Source organism: Penicillium citrinum, assembly GCF_028827155.1.
Source record: "Penicillium citrinum strain IBT 23319 chromosome Unknown utg000003l:1.0-4596430.0:1.0-4598250.0, whole genome shotgun sequence".
Lineage (NCBI taxonomy): Eukaryota > Fungi > Ascomycota > Eurotiomycetes > Eurotiales > Aspergillaceae > Penicillium > Penicillium citrinum.
This window is the reverse complement of record NW_026622688.1, coordinates 957,850-977,035: the sequence shown is the minus strand read 5'-3', so window position 1 is coordinate 977,035 and position 19,186 is coordinate 957,850. Positions and strand designations below refer to the sequence as shown.

Here is a 19,186-nt window from a genome sequence, read left to right as displayed (position 1 = left end):
ACAGGGATAGTGCCGGGCAGATGAACAATTGGGGTATGTGGTTCGGGCAGAGTGCCGATCCTCATTGACGGACAAAAGGGCCAGAACATGCGACTTTTCAGGTTGGCAGGTCTTTTGAGTGGGACCAAAATGGCGACCGACCATCGATGAACCATTTCAGGTGGTTAGTCGTAGTTAGTCTCGCGTGGTTTCCACCCAATTTCAACCGAATCAGCAAAAGACTGCACGAGTTGGTCCATTTTTTCCTTTCATAATGTGTTGTACATAACATTGTACATAGGGGGGGGGGGGCTGCAATTAGGGTTAGGGGGTTGTGTACTCCGTATATTAACCACGGATTGAAGAATAGAATGACAGCCATCAATTTAATAAACAACCAAGAAATGAGTACGTGTAATCAAACTAAAGTTATTAACAATCATCATCAGCCGATACAATATTCTCCAACGTCTTTTTTTCTTTCTTAATTTCCACCAATTCTTGAAACACGCGCGCCCCCTCCAATTGAATCTCCTCCACTCAACCTCCACTTTGTATTCGCACTCCTTTGTTTTGTTCTATTTTCATTCATTCCTTTCCTGCAATTTCACTTCCTTTCAAACCCTCGCTGGCCAACCTGTGGATTTTCCCCTTTCCCTTTTGTCTTTCTTTTTTGTTTTTTACAAATTGATTCCCCCCCCGGCCACAATTCGAACTGGTGGTCCCGACCAGGTCCTTACATGCACCAGCCATCAGTCTCACTTCAAAGGACCCACGTTTGGCCTCGATCGTGATTTCATTTTATACCCAGCTGGTCCCGATGGATGCTAGCATCGACGTGAATTGGGCATATGTCAGATGCTAGGATACTTTGATCTTTAATTGACGACTTTGGGAGGGAGATTGGATATTGTGGAGTGGAGCCGAGATTCCCGTCGCATACGGAGTATACAACATATTCGAGTCACACAGTATTGGATTGAGCCGCACGAAAACCACCACCACTACTGCTACGATTACTATTACTATTACGACTGTCTAGTAGTACTACATCATACCGCTATAGAGAAAATTGAAGGGGTGCAACTGTCATCATGGCCGTGCAGGGCGCCGAGAATCCTATGCCGGAGAAAGCCATTGAACAGCCGGAGCCCTCTGAGACAAAAGAATCGCGTTCCTACCCCAGTCATCCGATTTCGCAACTCCAGGGACCATTCCATGAGTCGATCCGAGAAGCAACAGACCAGTCCGCTGACGAGTGGGTGGTTGATATTGATGCGCAAACGCGACGGAGAGATTTATTAGAGAATGACGAGTACGAGAGACTTTGCGGACGAAAATGGCGACAAAGAGCGTCGGAGAAGTAAGTCTTCAAATTATCGCTGCTTTGACTACTTACTAGAACTAAAGTTCAACTCATGCTAGATACCATCCATTCTGGAAGCTGGTCTCTCAGATGGTGTTCGGCGTTCATCTTCTCGCTAATGGAATGGCAAAATCCGATCAAGAAGTCATGAAAATCCTTCAAAGTCACGTCAATGAATTAGACGGATTCTTACAAAGAAGTACCGAGGACTTTCTCATCATTCATTTGGATGTTCGCACTCGCATTCAATATCTCAGTCTTCCTCTCGGAAACCTGGATGTATTCGATGAGATGTTGAACGATCGAAACTTCAGATTGGCCCTGGTAGCATACAATGATCAAATCGTGCATTCTATCGATCGGTTCACGCTGGCCATTACAGATTCTATCAAAGATCTTCGAAAGGGTAAAGAGGCGATGGGGGCACTTTGGCATTACCTTCTTCAATTATCGGATGCAGGCTGTTTTCAATCCGATCATCTCACGGCATTTTACAAGGCAATGATGGAAAATATGGAGGGTTGGATCATTGCCATGTCTAAATTACGTCGACGTGGAGCAAGTCTTCAGAAAGCTCTGGGTCAACTTTCTTTTGCAGTTACTGAGATGCAACGACGAGTTGGCGTAGCAAGCCGGAAAGACTTGGTAAGTACTGGGGATGCAGAAAGGCGATATTCATTTCAGACTACTGACAATATGATAGCGATCATTCATCAAAGCCACCAATAGCGGGATTAATCGAAACAAATCAGTCAGACAAATACTATTCGCGAAAGGTCCAGCCACTGGTCCAGCATCGAACAAGCCTCTTCCACGCGATCCGCTCCTGAAGCCAAAACCAACAACATCTCGAAAAGCCACAACACCAACTACAGAAAAGCCAGCTGAAGATAAGCTCGCCAAGAGAGCCTCAATTCTACCTCGATCTATAAGTCGAGCCAAATCATGTAGTGCCCTGGCCGCAGAAGCCAACGCCAACATAAAAAAGGATGATCCTCCACCTCCAATACCAGGAAGATTGAGCAGAAAACTCTCCAAACCATTTCTCCCCAAACGATCTGCCAGCGAAAGACACGAAACAACTCTCGAGAGACCATCAACAGCACCAGCACGTACTCTCAAATCACGCAGTACCTCAATCGAACAATTAAAAGCACTCTGGGCAAACAGTCGTCCAAAAACTCCCCAAGGAATATCGAAATCACCAACTCGACAACACCAGTCCCAATCACAAACGCAGAACCAAGAAAGAACCCTCGGCCCCGAAACAATGAAAGACCAACTATCCCAATTCCTCAAAACAGACCGCGTAATCGAAGCCTGGGACACCATAACCCAAAAAGCAAATTGCTGCGGAACCTCTCTATCAAAGGATTGGCCAAGCAGTATATTCCGCACCAAATCATCAGATTTCCGCTCAAACAAGAAACATCTCACCCCGGAAGAAATCGAACAACAAATGTCCTGGATCTCTGAACCCGTTTCCTTAAATACATATTCATTCAAACAACGCCCGGACGTATCACCTCGGATTCATGTACTTTCTGTACAAATGGCGTTGAATGAGGAATCCGAGTTAACGAGGGAAAATTCGCAAATGGTGGATTGTGATAAATTTCCTGCTGATCTTGGAGATTCTGGGTCCATTATTACTGCTTTACCTGCTGTTCCTCCTACCTCTGCTTCTATTCCGTCTCTTGCGACGGAGTATCAACCTCGTGCTGTGGAGTGTGCTTGATTTAGACGAGTACCACCAAGTTGGAGCTTTCCTTACTTTTTTTTTCATATATTGGGTGATTATTTGATTGTTTGGACGAGTCTAGCGATATTTTTTTTTCTTTTTCCCTTCTCTTGCTGTTCTTGCTGTTTTTCAGATACCCTCATTTTTGCCCAATACTGCGAGTATACTAGTGTTTGGGCATCACATAGACATAGACTACAATACACATTCAACCTTTTTTTTTTTTATAGAATGAATTGGACTGGTTCCTCGAGTATTGTACTAGTACTGTTAAATATTACTAGTAAATAGTAAAGACATCACTGCAATTCAGATCAGATCTACTGCATTCATTTTAAATCCTCGCTGGCCGAGCTCGAAGCTCAACAAAGCGCCTTAGCATTTAAACGCCAAAAAGACAAACTACTTCATAACACATGAACAATCCCCAAACAAAGACAGACATACCAAAAGACGAGAGGAAAAAAGAGATGGGAACAATAGCTCGAAAAGATTCCATCCCAATTATTTGCACCTCTTCTCCACAATATTCGCTCCATGCTCCTCATACTCTTTCTTAGAAATCCACATCTGGTGGAAAGTCCCCAAACTAGCCAAGATACTTCCACCAATCCAAGACCCGAAGCGACGCTCAGATGTGTGGCCTGCAGCAGAGACACGAACACGTGGACCAGGGAATAGAGACATTAACTCGTGATTCAAGCGCTCAGTGAAACCATACAGCAAACTCGATGCGCCAGTTACCACGACGTTACCCAGTAAATGAGGGCGGATATCGACGTCGACGTTTGCGATGGCGGTTTTGATTAACTCGGGTAAAGTTTGGGCCTGTGTTGGTGCAGGAACGGGCGAGTCTGGGTCTGGAATTGCTGCTTTCACGTCGAAGAGAGACTCGACGACACGGAACCGGTCTACGCCAAAGACTTGGTTGTAGCCGTCTGGGAATTCGAAGGGACGGCCCGGAGAGGAGCGGGCGAGTTCTTCGTTGGGAACGCCCGTTGGACCGGCGGCACTGAGCTTGTTTGGCCCTGGCCAGGTCTGGACAACGCATTCCTTGAACTCGGTCAGAACACGCTCTTCTTGGAGGGCGCGGAAAGATGCGTCGGGGGCGGTGTCTGCGGGGAAAGTTCTGTAGGATGCTTGAGGTGGTTGGCCTGCTTCGACGTGGGTTTTGGAATTGATCAGGTAGTGTGGGGTGATGGTGATAGGCTGCGGGGAGTTCTTCTTGAACAGGGCACGGATTTGTGAAGAGATGTAGTCGCCACCTAGAGGGGAGTGCTGTACACCTCGTTTGAGGATCATGCCGTCGTGAACTGGGGTAATAGAAATATTGGCGGCGCCAATATCAATGACCAGAGCGGTGGCCTTGCCGGAAGCGAAACTAATTTATTGTTAGCAAAGTTCAGTGTAGACCGAAGGCTAGACTGTATGTAGCCGATTGAACATACGCTGCAAGCACACCGTTACGCGCGAGGTAAAAAGCAGGGGTATCCCATTTCTCCATGGCAATTTCAATGGTCTTCTCGCGTGCCTTGCCAGGGTTCCATGCAGGCTCGCTCATCAACAATGGACTATCAACCAGAGGCTTCTCCTCATTCTCAACCTCCATCTCTGTCGGGAGCTCATCGACGGGGATATCATTCAATCCATTGTGGAGGGGATTGCTGGACTTCGCACTGGTGAGTCGCGAGGTAAAGGAGTACTCCCAGACCTTTTCGGCCATATCCCAATCTTCGACGATTCCATCCTTGCCAATTGGGTTGTGAATGGAGATCCCGACACGCGGCGTGACAATGAGGTCGTCACCGAAGACCAACTTATCTTTACCGTCGAAATGGTATTTTCCGTAGCATGTTGGGATGACCGATTTGGGGGAGTCTTCACCAGCGAAGCCAGCGCGAACGGTTGAATAACCCGTGTCAAGGACAATGGCGGAAACTTCGTCTGAACGCGTACAAAAGGTAGTTAGCTTGTGATTCAAGTAGCCATTACCCATTCAAAAGGCCAAGCGAGGTATCATGGAAGGGGTTAAATAGAAAGTGTCGCATCGCGCAAAGTAACTTACCTCCACCGTACTCGGCAGCTTGAGGCGGATTTGAAGGATTCATGATAGAAGCGCAGAATCAAACAGATTGGAAAAGAGAGAGGACCCGAGAAGATGCCTGTCAATCGGGTTTAACTTGACAAGTTGAGCCAATTCCTTGAAGGAGGGAGAGTTGGAGAAAGAAGAAGGTCCTTTTTGGTGCGGGAGCAGCTTTGGCGTTTGGCGGAGAGTTTCCATCTTGGCAGATGACCTCACCTCCCTTCCTTTTTTTTTATCTTCTCTTCTCTTCTTCCCAAGATTCTTAACAGCAAAAAGCAATATGGAAGACGTCGATATTAATCCCGAATCACTTTTTCGACCAACAAAGCGACGCAAGTTCATTCGACGACGACAAGATGATGCGCCCGAAGATAGCGAAAGCATGGTCGCGACAGGAGCAAAGGATCAAGGCCAGGCCAAGCAAGACCACGACGAGGCAACATTACAATTTTCAGATATTGCTCGGATACGACGACCTAATCCTGCGCGAAAAGGTGGAATAGGATTCTCTACCACATCGCGATCAAGTCGGGATGGAAGTCGGCAGACCACGGTGGCTACAGCCGAAGATCGCGAAAAAGAGAGAGTACAAGCTATGGCAGATCGTTTCACGGGGAATTCTGGTCAAACGGTGGATGTGAATAGACACATGTACGGCAATCCTTTTGACAGTTCTGGCGAATACCGCACGCAATTGACGTTGAAACTAACAAGATAAGGATGGCATATATAGATTCCGAAATGGCTAAGCGTTATCGACGGAGCCCACAGCCAGAGAACGATGAAGACAAGCAACTGGACTCAATACAGATCGCTGAGAAACCCTCGATACCAGGACAACCGCTGGAGCGACAACCCGCCTCGCTCGGTAGATTACATGAGATTGACCTTGGCGAAGAAGCCAAGCTGCGCAATATTGCGCGGACTGAAGCAGCGACACGCAAACTCACCGATGATGAACCACGGGGGATTGGTGAACCCCAGGCAAATCGGACCGGAACAGAGGAGAAGGCGTGGCGAAATCGCAAGCGTCGAACCAGTGCTGATATTGAACGAGATCGACTTGTGGAGGAGGTACTACGTGAGAGCAAGTGTATGTTGAAATCACAAAGCTGCATCGAGACCGAATTGACCCGCACTGGTCTGGTCTGGTTCAGTCTAGACGGATATGCTAACATGGTTCTTAGTGGATGTCTACGATGAACCCGAAGACGAAACCCAACTTGACGACCAAGCTGCTGATGACCGGGTTGCTGAGCAATTCCGGCGCGACTTTATGGATGCGATCCAGTCTCGACGTCGACAACGGACGAATACCAAACCAGCGAACAACAATAAGGTTGAACCTCCGAAGGGACCTAAGCTGGGAGGTAGTCGTAGTGCCAGGGCTGCGATGCGAGAGATGCAAACCAAGAAGTGAGAGTTGACTGAAAGCGCGCACAGTCTGCAGCATCCAGCGTGATACAGATAATAAAATGTTACATTCTGAAATCCCATTTCCGGGAGCGAGGTTCTACAAGTCAGATGTATCAGAGAGGTGGTGAACATGTCACACGCACACAGAGGGTCAGTCTTAGGCTATGCACAGTTGTATATAGCAAGGTTATATGTCACTCGTATATACGAAACTTGAGGTGGCACAGACCTAGGCTTGTTCATTGTAGTATTCTGTACTATGCATATGAAGGAGTGCCTTCTCCGCACCATAGGGTTTTAGGGTTCCCCATATAGGTGGTGTATTAGTATATGCTCTGTTCTCTGCCCGGTACCACTTAATATCCACACAATTTGACATGACAACTTAACTTGATCAGGAAATTGACCCCTCCAGCCGCCCCACCGCGGTTGCTGAGATACAGGACCGTGTGTCAAGAATGCGATGGGCACGGAGTCAGTATGTGGAGTAGAGGATGGGTTGGTGGGATCTGCAATGATTTCACAAGATGTTCACACTGTATGTATGTACATCACTACAGCTGAGTAAAATTAGTACCTTGCAGGAGACTGAGTAACCGCAGAAGACGAGATGGTGATATAAATAACCGCTGAGACTGGACCTATGAGAGGAAGACAGTAATAATAGACCAGCGCTTGGCCATGTCTCAGGTTGATAGGCCACTTTGATTAGTGGCTGATCCTGTACTCTAGGGGCATACAGTAGATGATCATAGTATTCATAGACCATGATATTCAATATACTGTATTCCCTCGAATGAATAATTGTCTGCGTACGATGTACTATGTAGAAATTCATGATGTGTCCTAGTACGTGGACAAGAATGGACTGAGCCAAGACAAAAGACTGAATCGAGATCTCTTGGGAGGATAGATCCACCGGTGCGTCTAGAACGAGGGGGGTATATCAGCGATCGACGCGTCTGATGTGGCGAGAGGATAGAGGAATGAGACCCACTGATATCCACGGTTGCTATGTTTCAGATCAGGGTTATTATGTGTCGTGTGCTGTCTGATTATGGGCTTGCTGAGTGAGTACTATTCTTGTGATAATGCTGAGTATGTATCGTCCAGCTGTGAAGTTGAGTAGAAAAGAGAAGCTGAAAGTGGCTGAAGTGTGTGGCTGACAGACTAACCTATCTGAGACTAGTCTAGTTTTGGGTCTCCCACAGTCCCCTCCCAATACTAGTAAGCTAGACTACACTACTGTACTCCGTACTTAGTACCATGGTACTCAAGCAGTATAGTTACTGGATATAGAGTATGGAGTAAATAATATCATCAAGAATACCCAGAATACATATAGCTGTCTACGAATTATCATTATCATTATTATAATAATAATATTTAGTAGATCTAATTATAATATAATGTTGTACTATATTAACACTAGCGAGTCTAGACTGAAACGTACCTGACCCAATCAAGCCACTCAACCCCCCCCTGAAGGGGTAACAACCTTCTGCCCTGCTCCGGTCGAGACTTTCCCCCAAATTCTTCCCTCTTTTTGCTTCTCTCTCCATACGTTTTTTTTTTTCTCCCTCCCTCCCTCCCTCTCTCTCTCTCTGTCTCTCCACTTTGTCACTCTTTCGTCGATTTCTTTTTTCGTTGACCCCATCTAGCGACCCATCTTTTTGTGTGGCTTGACTATTTTGTCGCACTTTTCCAGTCCCTCGCTCTCGATTATCCCTATTCCTATCCTGCCCTATCCTACGCAGTTATCACCCCTGCTATATTCCTTGATTTTGCACCTACAGGTTGATCCTGCTCATTCGCTCCTATATACGCGCTTGTAATATCTTCATCACTCGCTCATTGATGAATCTTGACCCAATCGCCCGACGTTGATAAACACGCCTGAGCTGGTTCTTCGAACACCACTCTCGACTCAAATCAACTCGACTCGACATGCGGTCCCTCATCTGGGCCCTGCTGGGCCTGGGTGTTGTACCGGCTTTGGCCACCGACACCCTTAGCACAGATGGGTTTAACCTGTGCATGACGGACTCTGCCATCAAAGTCCAAAATCTGGATGTCTCTTACACTCGCTCCACCAACAAGGTAGTCTTCGACGTGGCTGGTACCAACGCGAAGAAACAAAACGTCTCTGCGACCTTGACGGTGACTGCATATGGTAATGAACTTTACTCAAAGACCTTCGACCCTTGTGGTGATGAAATTCATGTCGACAAACTGTGCCCTGGTAAGCATCCCATGTCAACTCGATATCAGCCTACACGGCGGAGAGAAACATTAACTCTCGTGACCAGTCCCCTCCGGTACTTTCTCGGCATCAGGAAGTTACAATATTCCTGACAACTATGCTAGTCAAATCCCTTCGATTGCCTTCAATATACCCGATTTGGATGGCCAGGCAAAGATGGTTCTTAAGGGCGACGGAGGGGAAGATGTTGCTTGCGTGCAATCCGACCTGTCCAATGGAAAATCAACCAGTGTGAAGGGTGTCTCTTGGGCCTCGGCAGGTATCGCAGCCGGTGCCCTCGCTCTGAGCGGAATGTCTGCCCTCGGTGCTGCAGGTCACCCCGGTGCTACCTCTTCAAGCCCAGGATTTGGCGACGTGATGGGTTGGTTCCACTCCATGGCTACCAACGGTATGCTGAGTGTCAGCTACCCCAAGGTCTATTCGAGCTTCTCCAAGAATTTTGCCTGGAGCACTGGTCTCATCCCATGGGATAACATGCAACACTCGATCGATAGCTTCCGTAAGGCTACTGGAGGTAACCTGACCCAGAACAGCTATAGCTACCTCTATGACGTGTCTTCCAGCACCTCCCACGCCTCATCGAACTCGACAACAACCAAGCGTGGTCTGGATATGGTTCTTCGTGTAGGAGGTGATATATTAGCCCGTTCCATCGATACTTCTTCCTCCGACTCGACCAACAGTTCCAGCTCCAGCAGCAGCGGTGACGGTCTCGACGATATCGATTGGACCTCTGCTTCCGGATTGAAGAAGCTCGGCGAGGATTTGATGGTCCCATCCGCGAATATCTTCATGACCGTTCTGTTGATCTTCGCCATTGTGATTGCGGTCGTTGTTGTCGGAATTCTACTTGTGAAGGTTATTCTTGAGGTCTGGGCTCTTTATGGAAACTTCCCCAAGAAGTTGGCCACCTTCCGCAAGGATTACTGGGGTCTGATGGCACGTACTATCACCAACATGATTCTTGTCCTCTACAGTATCTGGGTGCTCTACTGTGTCTATCAGCTGAAGGAAGGTGACTCGTGGGCGGCGAAACTGCTGGCGGCGGTAACGCTGGCAGTTTTCACTGCCGTCTTGTGCTTCTTTGCGTGGCGTATTATTTATATGGCTCGCAAGTACAAGAGAATGGAGGGGGACACCGCTTCTTTGTACGATAACAAAGAGACCTGGCGCAAGTACAGTCTGTTCTATGATAACTACAAGAAGGATTTCTGGTGGTTGTTTGTACCAATCATCATTTACTCCTTGGCCAAGGGATGTATCATTGCCGGAGCTCAGGGCCACGGCATGTTCCAGAGTGCTGGTCAGCTTGTTGTCGAGGCTCTGCTTCTGATTCTCCTCTTGTGGAACCGCCCCTACGCCACCAAGTCGTCTATGGGTATCAATATGACTATTCAGATCGTCCGTGTTCTGTCCGTCGCCTGTGTGTTGGTCTTTGTTGAGGAGCTGGGTCTCTCTCAAACCACCAAGACAGTCACTGGTATTGTTCTCATTGTCGTCCAATCAACTCTCACTGGTGTTCTTGCGATTCTTATCGCAGTCAATGCTATTATCATGTGCATTCGAGAGAACCCGCATGCCAAGAGGAGAAAGGAAGCCGAGAAGGCCAACCGTGACCTCGACGACCTGACTCCTCTGGATGCTCGCGATTCACTTCTCATTGACCACCCGCCGAAGCGCGATTACAATGAAGTCAGCAAGTTCAACTTCACAGGTCCTTACGAGCCTTTCCGGGACTACCCGCGCCACGACCGCAGTGATAGTCACGAGAACTTGGTCCAAGCCGATTATGGTGTGGCCCATGACCGCAACTACAGCGCGCATTCTCAACATAGTGGCCGGCGAAGCCCTTCACTTGACGGGCGTCACCCAACCACTGCCGGTTACGGGATGGCCTACTGACACGACAATGCTGCCAATTCTTTCATTTCAATTCCTTCTTGTGGCCCTACTCTCTCAATTTCTTCTGATTGAGGGGCCAGCATCCACTTGGATACTTTATCTTCTCTGTTATTGTTTAGCGTGGACGGTTTTCATTCAATTTTGTGCCAAAACACCCTTCTCTCTCTTCCTCTACATACTCAACCTTCAACCTTCTTTTCATATCTTCCACCGTGTACCCGACTTCAACCTCTCATTTCAGCGCATTTGTCGTGTTTTCTTTTCAACTTTGGTGAAAAATGTGCGTCATTCATTGTACATGCTATAGATTTGACCATAAAGCAATTTAGTACCCTTTCTTCACACACTTCGTACCGTAAACATGCCCAAGTGTACCTGAAATTCCCCAATCTTGGAATTCATTGAGGTGTTCAAAAATTCGTTTGGGCAGCCAGAGATCCTACATCACACCTCAATCAGAGAAAATGGAAAAGTTCACTAGAGCAAAGCGTGTAACTTCTGTGATATCGAAGTAGAAATACAACGAACAGAGTACTTTCATTGACTCTAGACACATATCGAAACAAGCACCAGAAACCCATCCCATTGAAATCGAACGAAACTAAATACCTCAAAAGGAACATGGAAAAAGAAAATAAGAGAAAAAAAAACCAAGGCCACACCCAACCCAGAGAGTAGTATCTGGGAATCGAATATCAGACAAGATCAGAAATGAAAAATAAGGAATTGAGAAAGTTTTTGTGTAGAAGACATGCGGTGGTAGAATAGATGAACTGAATAGAACAAAATTTGAAGGGTACAGGGATAGAAGTAGCCAAAACAAATCAATCAAGACACACAAGAAGACAGAGGCAGAGTCAAAGACAAAGTAACTTTAACTCCATCACCGAGAGTAAGGGTGGAAACCACGATGTCCACCCCTACCACCACCACGATAGTTGGCACCTGGTTTACCGGCGTTTCTAGGGCCGGTGGGTGCATTTGCCGGGGCGGCACTTTGAGGCTGGGGAGTTGTACCTGTTATTCGTTAGTACATGATTGTATATTTTAGGAACAGAATAGGAGGGAATGGTATTTGTATGGGATGTGGAGATCCTGAAGGAACATGGAAGGGAAAAGACCTACCACCACCCATACTACCGCCACGACTCATACCTTGAGGGCCGGTAGGAATATTCGGCTGAGGAACTTCATCGTACATTCCCTCCCAAGAAGTTGGACCACCACCTTGCTGGTAAGGCGAGAAAGATCGATTATCCATGACGCGGCGAGCTTGCTGTTGCTCATATTTTTGTTGTTCAAAGGCAATTTGTTCCTGGGCATTGTACCCAGGTCCACCGGCACCAGCACCGGCACCAGCTCCAGCTTGACGATTAAATTGAGCATGGGGGTTAGGGCTTGCGCTGTCACTTCCGGGGGTTGATTGGCCCTGGGCCTGAGCTTGTTGCATCATGGGATTCATCATTGGAAGGTTTTGAGCCTGGGAACCGGGACTAGCGGGATTAGGGCTTAGACTTCCTTGTTGCTGATTACCCATTTGTTGACGTTGCATTTGCTGCATTTGTTGCATTTGCTGCATCATGGCTGGATTCATTCCACCCATACCACCACCCATTCCACCTCCACCAGCCATATTCATCTGTTGCTGCATCATAGCGAAATATTGCTGCATGCGTTGCCAGTATTGTGCCATCATTTGAGGTGTCATTCCACCGGCCATACCCTGTTGACCTCCACCTTGTTGGGTCTCGGCTCCTCCCTGGTTCATATTCTGGAATCCGCCGTCACGACCCCGACGACCACCGCGATCCTCGTCACGGAGGTTACCGCGTGGTTGGGCTTTCTTGACTTCGATTGGTTTACCCAGGATTTCGAGGGGTCGGGATAAGGCGTTTTCGACGGCTGCTTCGCTGTCGAAGGTGACGAATCCGAAACCTCGAGGACGGCCTGTGTCCTTGTCGATCATGAGGGTTGCGTCGACGACACGACCGAATTGCATGAAGAATTGTTTGAAGTCTTGTTCGGTGGCTTCTTGACTGACGCCTCCGACGAAGATCTTGCTTGTTTTCTCTTGTTCGTCTCGAGGAATTGCGCGCTTAGGATCGATCTGATAGAGAAAGGTACAATGTTAGTTCTTGGAAGTGCGAACGAAAGCAAGATTGTATCACTGGGTACGTCTTCTTACAATCTTTCCATCCAAGTAATGTTCCTTAACCATCACCGTATTAACGGTCTTAGGATCCCGGAAAGTTAAGAATCCGAATCCACGAGAACGACCAGAGGCACTGTCTCGCATGACCGTACATTCTTGCACCTCGCCGAATTGAGAGAAATAATCACGAAGTGATTCTGCAATATCTGATTAGGACCCGACCTCTTCAATAGAACAAGGAATACAATTCTTGCATAGATACATACGATCTGTGGTCTCCCAGTTCAATCCACCAATGAACATTTTCCTAATCAAGGACGGTAGATTAGCAATAGTTATAGAGATACCAAACAATACAATGCCACCAAGAACGAGCAGATGAAGATAATGATTCAATCGCATATGGTTGAAAAGGCAAATCAATAGCTTGTGCTAATGGTCTGGGTGGTGCTAAGCTGCTATTCACGAGTACAGCTAATATGCTGAATGAACTGCCTGAAGCTATCCAATAGGTTTTGGTTTCTGATCTCTCAATGCCGAATGTTATAAGTGGCCATGGCATGGAGAGTGAAGTGACATAGGCTGAGGCACAGGCAGATGGGCATATACGCTAATTGCGCACGATACGTCGTCTTCACGGATATCACGTATATAGAAGGTCCACAAGGTTCGAATCTCTTCCCAAGCCCACTTGATTTACATGAGCTTGGATGGGGACTTCATCGACTCCTCATCTCGAAATTTGAGATCTTGTCATGGCTCTAAAAAGCGGATCGTTGGAGATGAGCGCGAGGAATGGATTCAGGCGAATATCTGAAATTGTCACTGTCTCTTTCTGTGCTTGCTTCTCTTTTGTTATGCCTGAGGAGAACCTTTCTTGCTTGCCGAAGAGTCTCCAACTAGAAACATAAAAACTAGTCTGAATCACTTCGGCAGCGTTGCTACTTCTTGCTCTGCTCTATCAAGGTATATCGACAAGAAGCTATATAGTATCCGCTGTACTATATGTAGGCGCGCGCAACAAAGGTTTCGCGAAAAGAGACCGATCTTTCTTTCTTTCCGTCACACGAATGTGTCTGACTTTGCTCTGCAATCCTCAAATCGACGATCCCATGGAACATTGCTTGGTTTTCTTGGTTGGTTCCAAGCGGGCCTCGAAGAGATCTCTGAGATCGACTGCCCCGCGAGTTGCGCATTTTGGTGCAAAATTTGCAAGTTGCCGATGTCCTCCATATGCCATTATTCATGATCAACTTTTTCAATCTGAAAGCTTGCCACTGCTATTGCCATTTCCTGCCGATGCCATTGTTTCCACGTTTCCACAAGCGTAGGTAGAGAGACCCTCTCAGCGCCCACAAAGCCCATTTGATGCCTTGCAAAGAAAAGCCTCACAACCAAGCGAAGTCGAATTCCCAATCCCTTGCGGCCACATTGGTATACCGTAGATAGCAGGACACCACCCAGACGTCGCCATGGACGAGGATATGCGTTCAAATGGGGAGATAAAATCAAACGAGAATGCTCTGTAGAAGGTGAATATGAAACTTACCCATCTTCCTTGATGCCTGTACCCGATGCATGAGAATCCTGATCCACGGGAGGAGCTGCCACCGGGACAGGAGCTACAGCTTCGGATCCATTGTGATAATCGGAATTGAAATCATTCTGAGGTGCAGAGTTTTGCGGGTATGATTCGACGGGTGAGGTTTCGTAGCTCGGAGCAGCAGGCTCTTCTGTAGCCGCCGATGCAGGAACTGCAGCTGCGACAGGCTCTACAGGCTTGCTGGAGGACTCAACTGCAGAAGTAGTGCGATTTGTTGATTCGTCGGCATCATAACTGGAGAAGAACAACTCAATTAGCCTCTCATAGATGTAAGAAAAGCGGATCAACGGAAGACGTACAGATCCGCGAAGAGATCCTCCTCAAGATCCTCCGGCTCAGCCATAATGCTATAATGCTGTGTGATGAGATGCTCAAAAGTAAAGTGAAAGATAAACTACGTGAGTGTAAATCGACAGAAACAAGAGTTTTGTTGTCGAATTAGCAATGCGCGAGTGGGTTGCAAGAAGTGAAGTTGTCAGTGAAGAACCCCCCCTTGAAGAGAAAGCGGAGGACGTGTGGCTTACATACGCACGGGTTCACTTGCAACGACGTCAACAACTACTTTTACCTCCTCCTTCTCTTCCTCCGTCCTGGTTTGGAAAACTTGAGCTCTTCTGTTTTGCACTGTTTATTGAATAGCCGAGAGCTATGGATCTTTGAGATCAAACTATTTGGGTTGCTACATGGATTCGTTGGAGGAGCGCATATCGATTGTTGGCCCCGCACTTGAAACTCGCTGAGATCAGTCCACAGTCCACGGTGATGGCCAACAAAAAAGGGCAGCAGGTAAGCTCCTTTCTTCATGATATGACAAGAATATTGGCGTGTATCAAATCAAATGGAAGGACAAGAGCTGACAATTGACCCTAGGAAATGGTCCAGGTTGGTTCGTATATTCCCCTCGCGACTTCAATGTGGGCTCATAGCTAATTTGAGCTGGCTACATTGCAGACAATTCCGAGTATGTCATACAATCATTCATTTCCTGCTCTTTACGTTATCTTCATGAATGCTGACTATTTCATAGACGCACCGAGTCTCCTTTCTGGGCTGGTCGGTCCGTATCCGTCAATCAGGGACAACCAAAGGTATATGGTCAGAACACAGTAGTGGGAGCTTCATATTCCCATGCAAATATCATACAGTGAGTCAAGCAGCCTGGGATTATCTAATTAAATCAATTGGAAGCTATGTGACCAGGACTAACGAGCATTATTTAAACCAGAGGTACATCGTCCCAGTCTCGTCCCAGAACACCCCCTCGAACCTCCTCTACGCATGCGCCATCTCCGACATCATACTTGGGTCACCGAACTGGGAACGTGATGGCCTCTCCACCCCATAAAAGCTATTCAGGGGTCATGAAAGAGGGAATTGATCACTGGAGTGGTGATCCCGCTCAGGAGGAGGATGACAATGATGATGACGATGATGATGACGAGATCGTATATGATGATGATGAAGATGAGTTCGGGCTTCCAAGTCTAGCCAGCATGAGACGGAAAAAAGCGGCCCCTTCAAGAGGAAAGAACATCGATCCTGGTGGCGGTCTCGCCCATAACCCTACTTCGCTGGGATTTGGACTAGCATCAAGCAGCAGAGCGCGGGCAAATAGCTCAGACATTGCAGAGGAACGCGGTACACCGCTGTACCCTACCTCGCGGAAGGTTGATGGGAAGATTTTACGTCCGCAGTACAAGGATATCCTACAAGGTAAGCATGGTCAAATCCATCACGCTGCTCCAACGGTAATGCTAATATGCAACAATGTAGATCCTGCAAATGCTTTGAATCTTATCAACCATTCTGCCCCGCCCGCGAGTGCTTCTGTGAAAGAGAGAGAAATACATTCAAGCCGCATATCAAGAATCAACAAGTTCAAGCGCATTCTCCAGGCAAGCACCGTCTCACTCAGTGAACTAAGAGATCTGGCTTGGTCCGGGGTTCCAGAGGAAGTTCGTCCAATGACATGGCAGTTACTTCTGGGATACCTTCCCACGAACAGTGAACGACGAATTTCGACACTAGAGCGAAAGCGTAAGGAATACTTGGACGGAGTGCGACAGGCCTTCGAACGAGGCAGCGGGGCAACTGCCAACCCACCTCCATCCACCAAAGGTCGTGGCAGGGGCCTGGATGAGGCAGTATGGCATCAAATTAGTATTGATGTCCCTCGTACAAGCCCTCATATCCCTCTCTATGGCTATGAAGCTACGCAGCGGTCGTTGGAGAGGATCTTATATGTGTGGGCTATCAGGCACCCCGCCAGTGGCTATGTTCAAGGCATCAATGATCTAGTCACGCCTTTTTGGCAAGTTTTCCTGGGAGTGTACATTACCGATCTGAATGTTGGGGAGGGCATGGATCCCGGCCAGCTCCCTCGGAGCGTCCTGGATGCTGTGGAAGCCGATACCTTTTGGTGCCTGACCAAACTACTGGACGGCATTCAGGATAATTACATCTACGCACAGCCTGGAATTCACCGACAGGTGAGAGCTTTGCGTGATCTCACGAGGCGAATTGACTCGGCCCTTGCGAAGCATCTGGAACAAGAGGGCGTGGAATTCATGCAGTTTAGTTTCCGATGGATGAACTGTTTGCTCATGCGGGAAATGAGCATCCGAAACACTATACGCATGTGGGATACTTACATGGTACGTGGATCTGCAGCAGGCTTCAGAGACAGAACTAATACTCAAAAAACTACTTTAGGCTGAGGAGCAGGGCTTCTCGCGATTTCATCTTTATGTTTGCGCTGCGTTTTTGGTCAAGTGGACGGATCAGCTGGTTAAGATGGATTTCCAGGTACGTGTTTATATGACAACCATGACAATCTATCGGCAATTCTAATGATTTATCCTCAGGAGGTGATGATGTTCCTCCAAGCATTGCCCACCAAGGATTGGACCGAGAAAGATATTGAACTCTTGCTGAGCGAAGCATTTATCTGGCAGAGTCTTTTCCAGGACTCGAGCGCTCATCTTCGACCGCAAGGCGAGGTGCCTCCTGAAAATGGTATCTTTTATTGAAAGTAATCATAATTCATCAATTACACACCGGGCTTTTAATCAGAACAAGAACACTGGCGTGCCACAGGAAACAGTCCCAATCAGTTGAAATGAATTCCCTTCTGATTGAAGGCCCAAAGCAACTTCAGGAAATCATTTTCATCGCACATGCGGGCTCGTTTCTCCCCCAACTTAGTATCATCTTCCAGAACCTGGCGCACCTTCTCGCGCACCAACTCCGCAACCTTGCCCTTCTTCTTCCGGGATTGACCCTTGAGCGCCTGCTGGAGACGAGCATTGGTCTCTTCCTTGAAGAAATCAGGGACGTCATCGTCGTCATCCATTTCCATGACTTCGTCCGCCTCCTCTCCAGCTTGCTCATCGCCCATGTCCATAACATCACCATCGCCATCCTCGGCGGGGCCATCTTCGACCGGAATATCATTTTGAGCACACCAGGTGCGGTAATTTGACTCCAAAACATTCATGATACTTGGGGTACCGATGAAACTGGCCCGTAGAGTCTTATTCTTACGCACAAAAGCGATGCGTAGCAGACCGTCCCATTCATCATAATCAATCTGTGGCCTGGGAACTTTGGGAACCATACGAATCACACTTGATTCAACTAAAGGTGGAGGCTTGAAGTTATTCTTGCCGACCTTCATGATGTGATCGATCTTCGCCCACATTTGAGCATTGACCGACAGACGACTGTAAAGTTTATCACCGGGTTTCGCGAACAGGCGCAAAGCGAATTCACGCTGGAACCTATTGAAGTAGTGTAATGTTAGCTTATTTCAATGAAGATCCGATTCAATTATATGAATTGTCTCAACGTACATGAGAATGCAAGATCGAGGAGCAGGGTTAGTCGCGAGCAATTTGAATGTAAGAGGGGAAGAGATCTGAATATATCATTGTTAGCCCCCCAATTATCAATACCTAATACACCGAAACTGATCTCGAGAAAGCGCATACCTGATAAGGAGTATTGCTAATGCAGACATCGAAGTATGGCAATTCCGTCTTCATTACATCACCCAAAATGACCTCCAGACGTTTCTGAGCCGGCGTGCCTTGAAATCGCTTGGTGACTTCAGCCGCCATACGAGGATCCAATTCCACGGCCACAACCTTCTTCGCCTGATCCAGAATTTTGGCCGTCAAGTTTCCTGTCCCGGGACCGATTTCGAGGACGACCTTTTCTTCATATTAGCGAATTGTTTTTTATAAACCGAGAGGGGAGAGGAGTTTAGTATGGGACATCGCGGGGTTTACTCACATCACTTTGTTTGAGATCGGCCTTGTTGACAATTCTGTTTAAGGGGAAAAAAAGAAATCAGCGGGAGGTAAAGCATACTGATACTTCGAAATAACTCACTGTTCTGCAATACCAGGATTCTTCAAAACGTGTTGACCAATATCTGTGTTCATCTTGAAGATACTGTGTGCGGCCTGGGCTTTGGCGGCGGCATCGGAGGTTGCGCTATTGCGCTTCTTCTTGGTGACTTTGGGCATTATGAATATAATAACAGAGAGAAACAGTTGTCACGATCTCTGATTGAATTGAAGGTTAATCAAACCCAAATAAAATCCAAATAAATCTGCGACTGAAGTTGTACAAGTCCACCTTGAAGTCCCTCGAGACTTTTTTTCGCCGATAAGATTGT

At 47.4% G+C, this 19,186-nt stretch overlaps 8 protein-coding genes across 8 annotated transcripts; 4 read left to right on the top strand and 4 right to left on the bottom strand.

The window, feature by feature from the left end:
• Window positions 1-1,073: 1,073 nt before the first annotated feature.
• Window positions 1,074-3,083, top strand: N7469_003629 (uncharacterized protein; the record flags this gene model as incomplete). The annotated part of the gene is made up of 3 exons (XM_056642549.1): window positions 1,074-1,342; window positions 1,405-1,990; window positions 2,049-3,083. 3 exons carry the CDS (start codon window positions 1,074-1,076, stop codon window positions 3,081-3,083), a joined length of 1,890 nt encoding a protein of 629 aa, XP_056501961.1.
• A 507-nt stretch (window positions 3,084-3,590) lies between these two features.
• Window positions 3,591-5,194, bottom strand: N7469_003628 (actin family protein; the record flags this gene model as incomplete). The annotated part of the gene is made up of 3 exons (XM_056642548.1): window positions 3,591-4,467; window positions 4,535-5,030; window positions 5,152-5,194. The coding sequence occupies 3 exons, from the start codon at window positions 5,192-5,194 to the stop codon at window positions 3,591-3,593; spliced, it is 1,416 nt and encodes a 471-aa protein (XP_056501960.1).
• A 255-nt stretch (window positions 5,195-5,449) lies between these two features.
• On the top strand, window positions 5,450-6,589 carry N7469_003627 (telomere length and silencing 1 family protein; the record flags this gene model as incomplete). The annotated part of the gene is made up of 3 exons (XM_056642547.1): window positions 5,450-5,820; window positions 5,889-6,262; window positions 6,357-6,589. The coding sequence occupies 3 exons, from the start codon at window positions 5,450-5,452 to the stop codon at window positions 6,587-6,589; spliced, it is 978 nt and encodes a 325-aa protein (XP_056501959.1).
• Window positions 6,590-8,532: 1,943 nt separating this feature from the next.
• Window positions 8,533-10,750, top strand: N7469_003626 (transient receptor potential ion channel family protein; the record flags this gene model as incomplete). Its single annotated transcript, XM_056642546.1, has 2 exons — window positions 8,533-8,827; window positions 8,895-10,750. 2 exons carry the CDS (start codon window positions 8,533-8,535, stop codon window positions 10,748-10,750), a joined length of 2,151 nt encoding a protein of 716 aa, XP_056501958.1.
• An 883-nt stretch (window positions 10,751-11,633) lies between these two features.
• N7469_003625 (RNA-binding protein) lies at window positions 11,634-13,205 on the bottom strand (the record flags this gene model as incomplete). The annotated part of the gene is made up of 4 exons (XM_056642545.1): window positions 11,634-11,767; window positions 11,876-12,857; window positions 12,936-13,099; window positions 13,169-13,205. 4 exons carry the CDS (start codon window positions 13,203-13,205, stop codon window positions 11,634-11,636), a joined length of 1,317 nt encoding a protein of 438 aa, XP_056501957.1.
• A 1,242-nt stretch (window positions 13,206-14,447) lies between these two features.
• On the bottom strand, window positions 14,448-14,848 carry N7469_003624 (RNA-binding protein; the record flags this gene model as incomplete). Its single annotated transcript, XM_056642544.1, has 2 exons — window positions 14,448-14,739; window positions 14,805-14,848. The coding sequence occupies 2 exons, from the start codon at window positions 14,846-14,848 to the stop codon at window positions 14,448-14,450; spliced, it is 336 nt and encodes a 111-aa protein (XP_056501956.1).
• Window positions 14,849-15,267: 419 nt separating this feature from the next.
• Window positions 15,268-17,562, top strand: N7469_003623 (GTPase-activating protein GYP1; the record flags this gene model as incomplete). The annotated part of the gene is made up of 8 exons (XM_056642543.1): window positions 15,268-15,291; window positions 15,376-15,391; window positions 15,457-15,466; window positions 15,533-15,649; window positions 15,731-16,218; window positions 16,279-17,159; window positions 17,218-17,310; window positions 17,370-17,562. 8 exons carry the CDS (start codon window positions 15,268-15,270, stop codon window positions 17,532-17,534), a joined length of 1,794 nt encoding a protein of 597 aa, XP_056501955.1. The 3' UTR covers window positions 17,535-17,562.
• Window positions 17,563-17,614: 52 nt separating this feature from the next.
• N7469_003622 (dimethyladenosine transferase) lies at window positions 17,615-19,034 on the bottom strand (the record flags this gene model as incomplete). The annotated part of the gene is made up of 5 exons (XM_056642542.1): window positions 17,615-18,284; window positions 18,357-18,421; window positions 18,495-18,716; window positions 18,799-18,832; window positions 18,898-19,034. 5 exons carry the CDS (start codon window positions 19,032-19,034, stop codon window positions 17,615-17,617), a joined length of 1,128 nt encoding a protein of 375 aa, XP_056501954.1.
• Window positions 19,035-19,186: the final 152 nt, after the last annotated feature.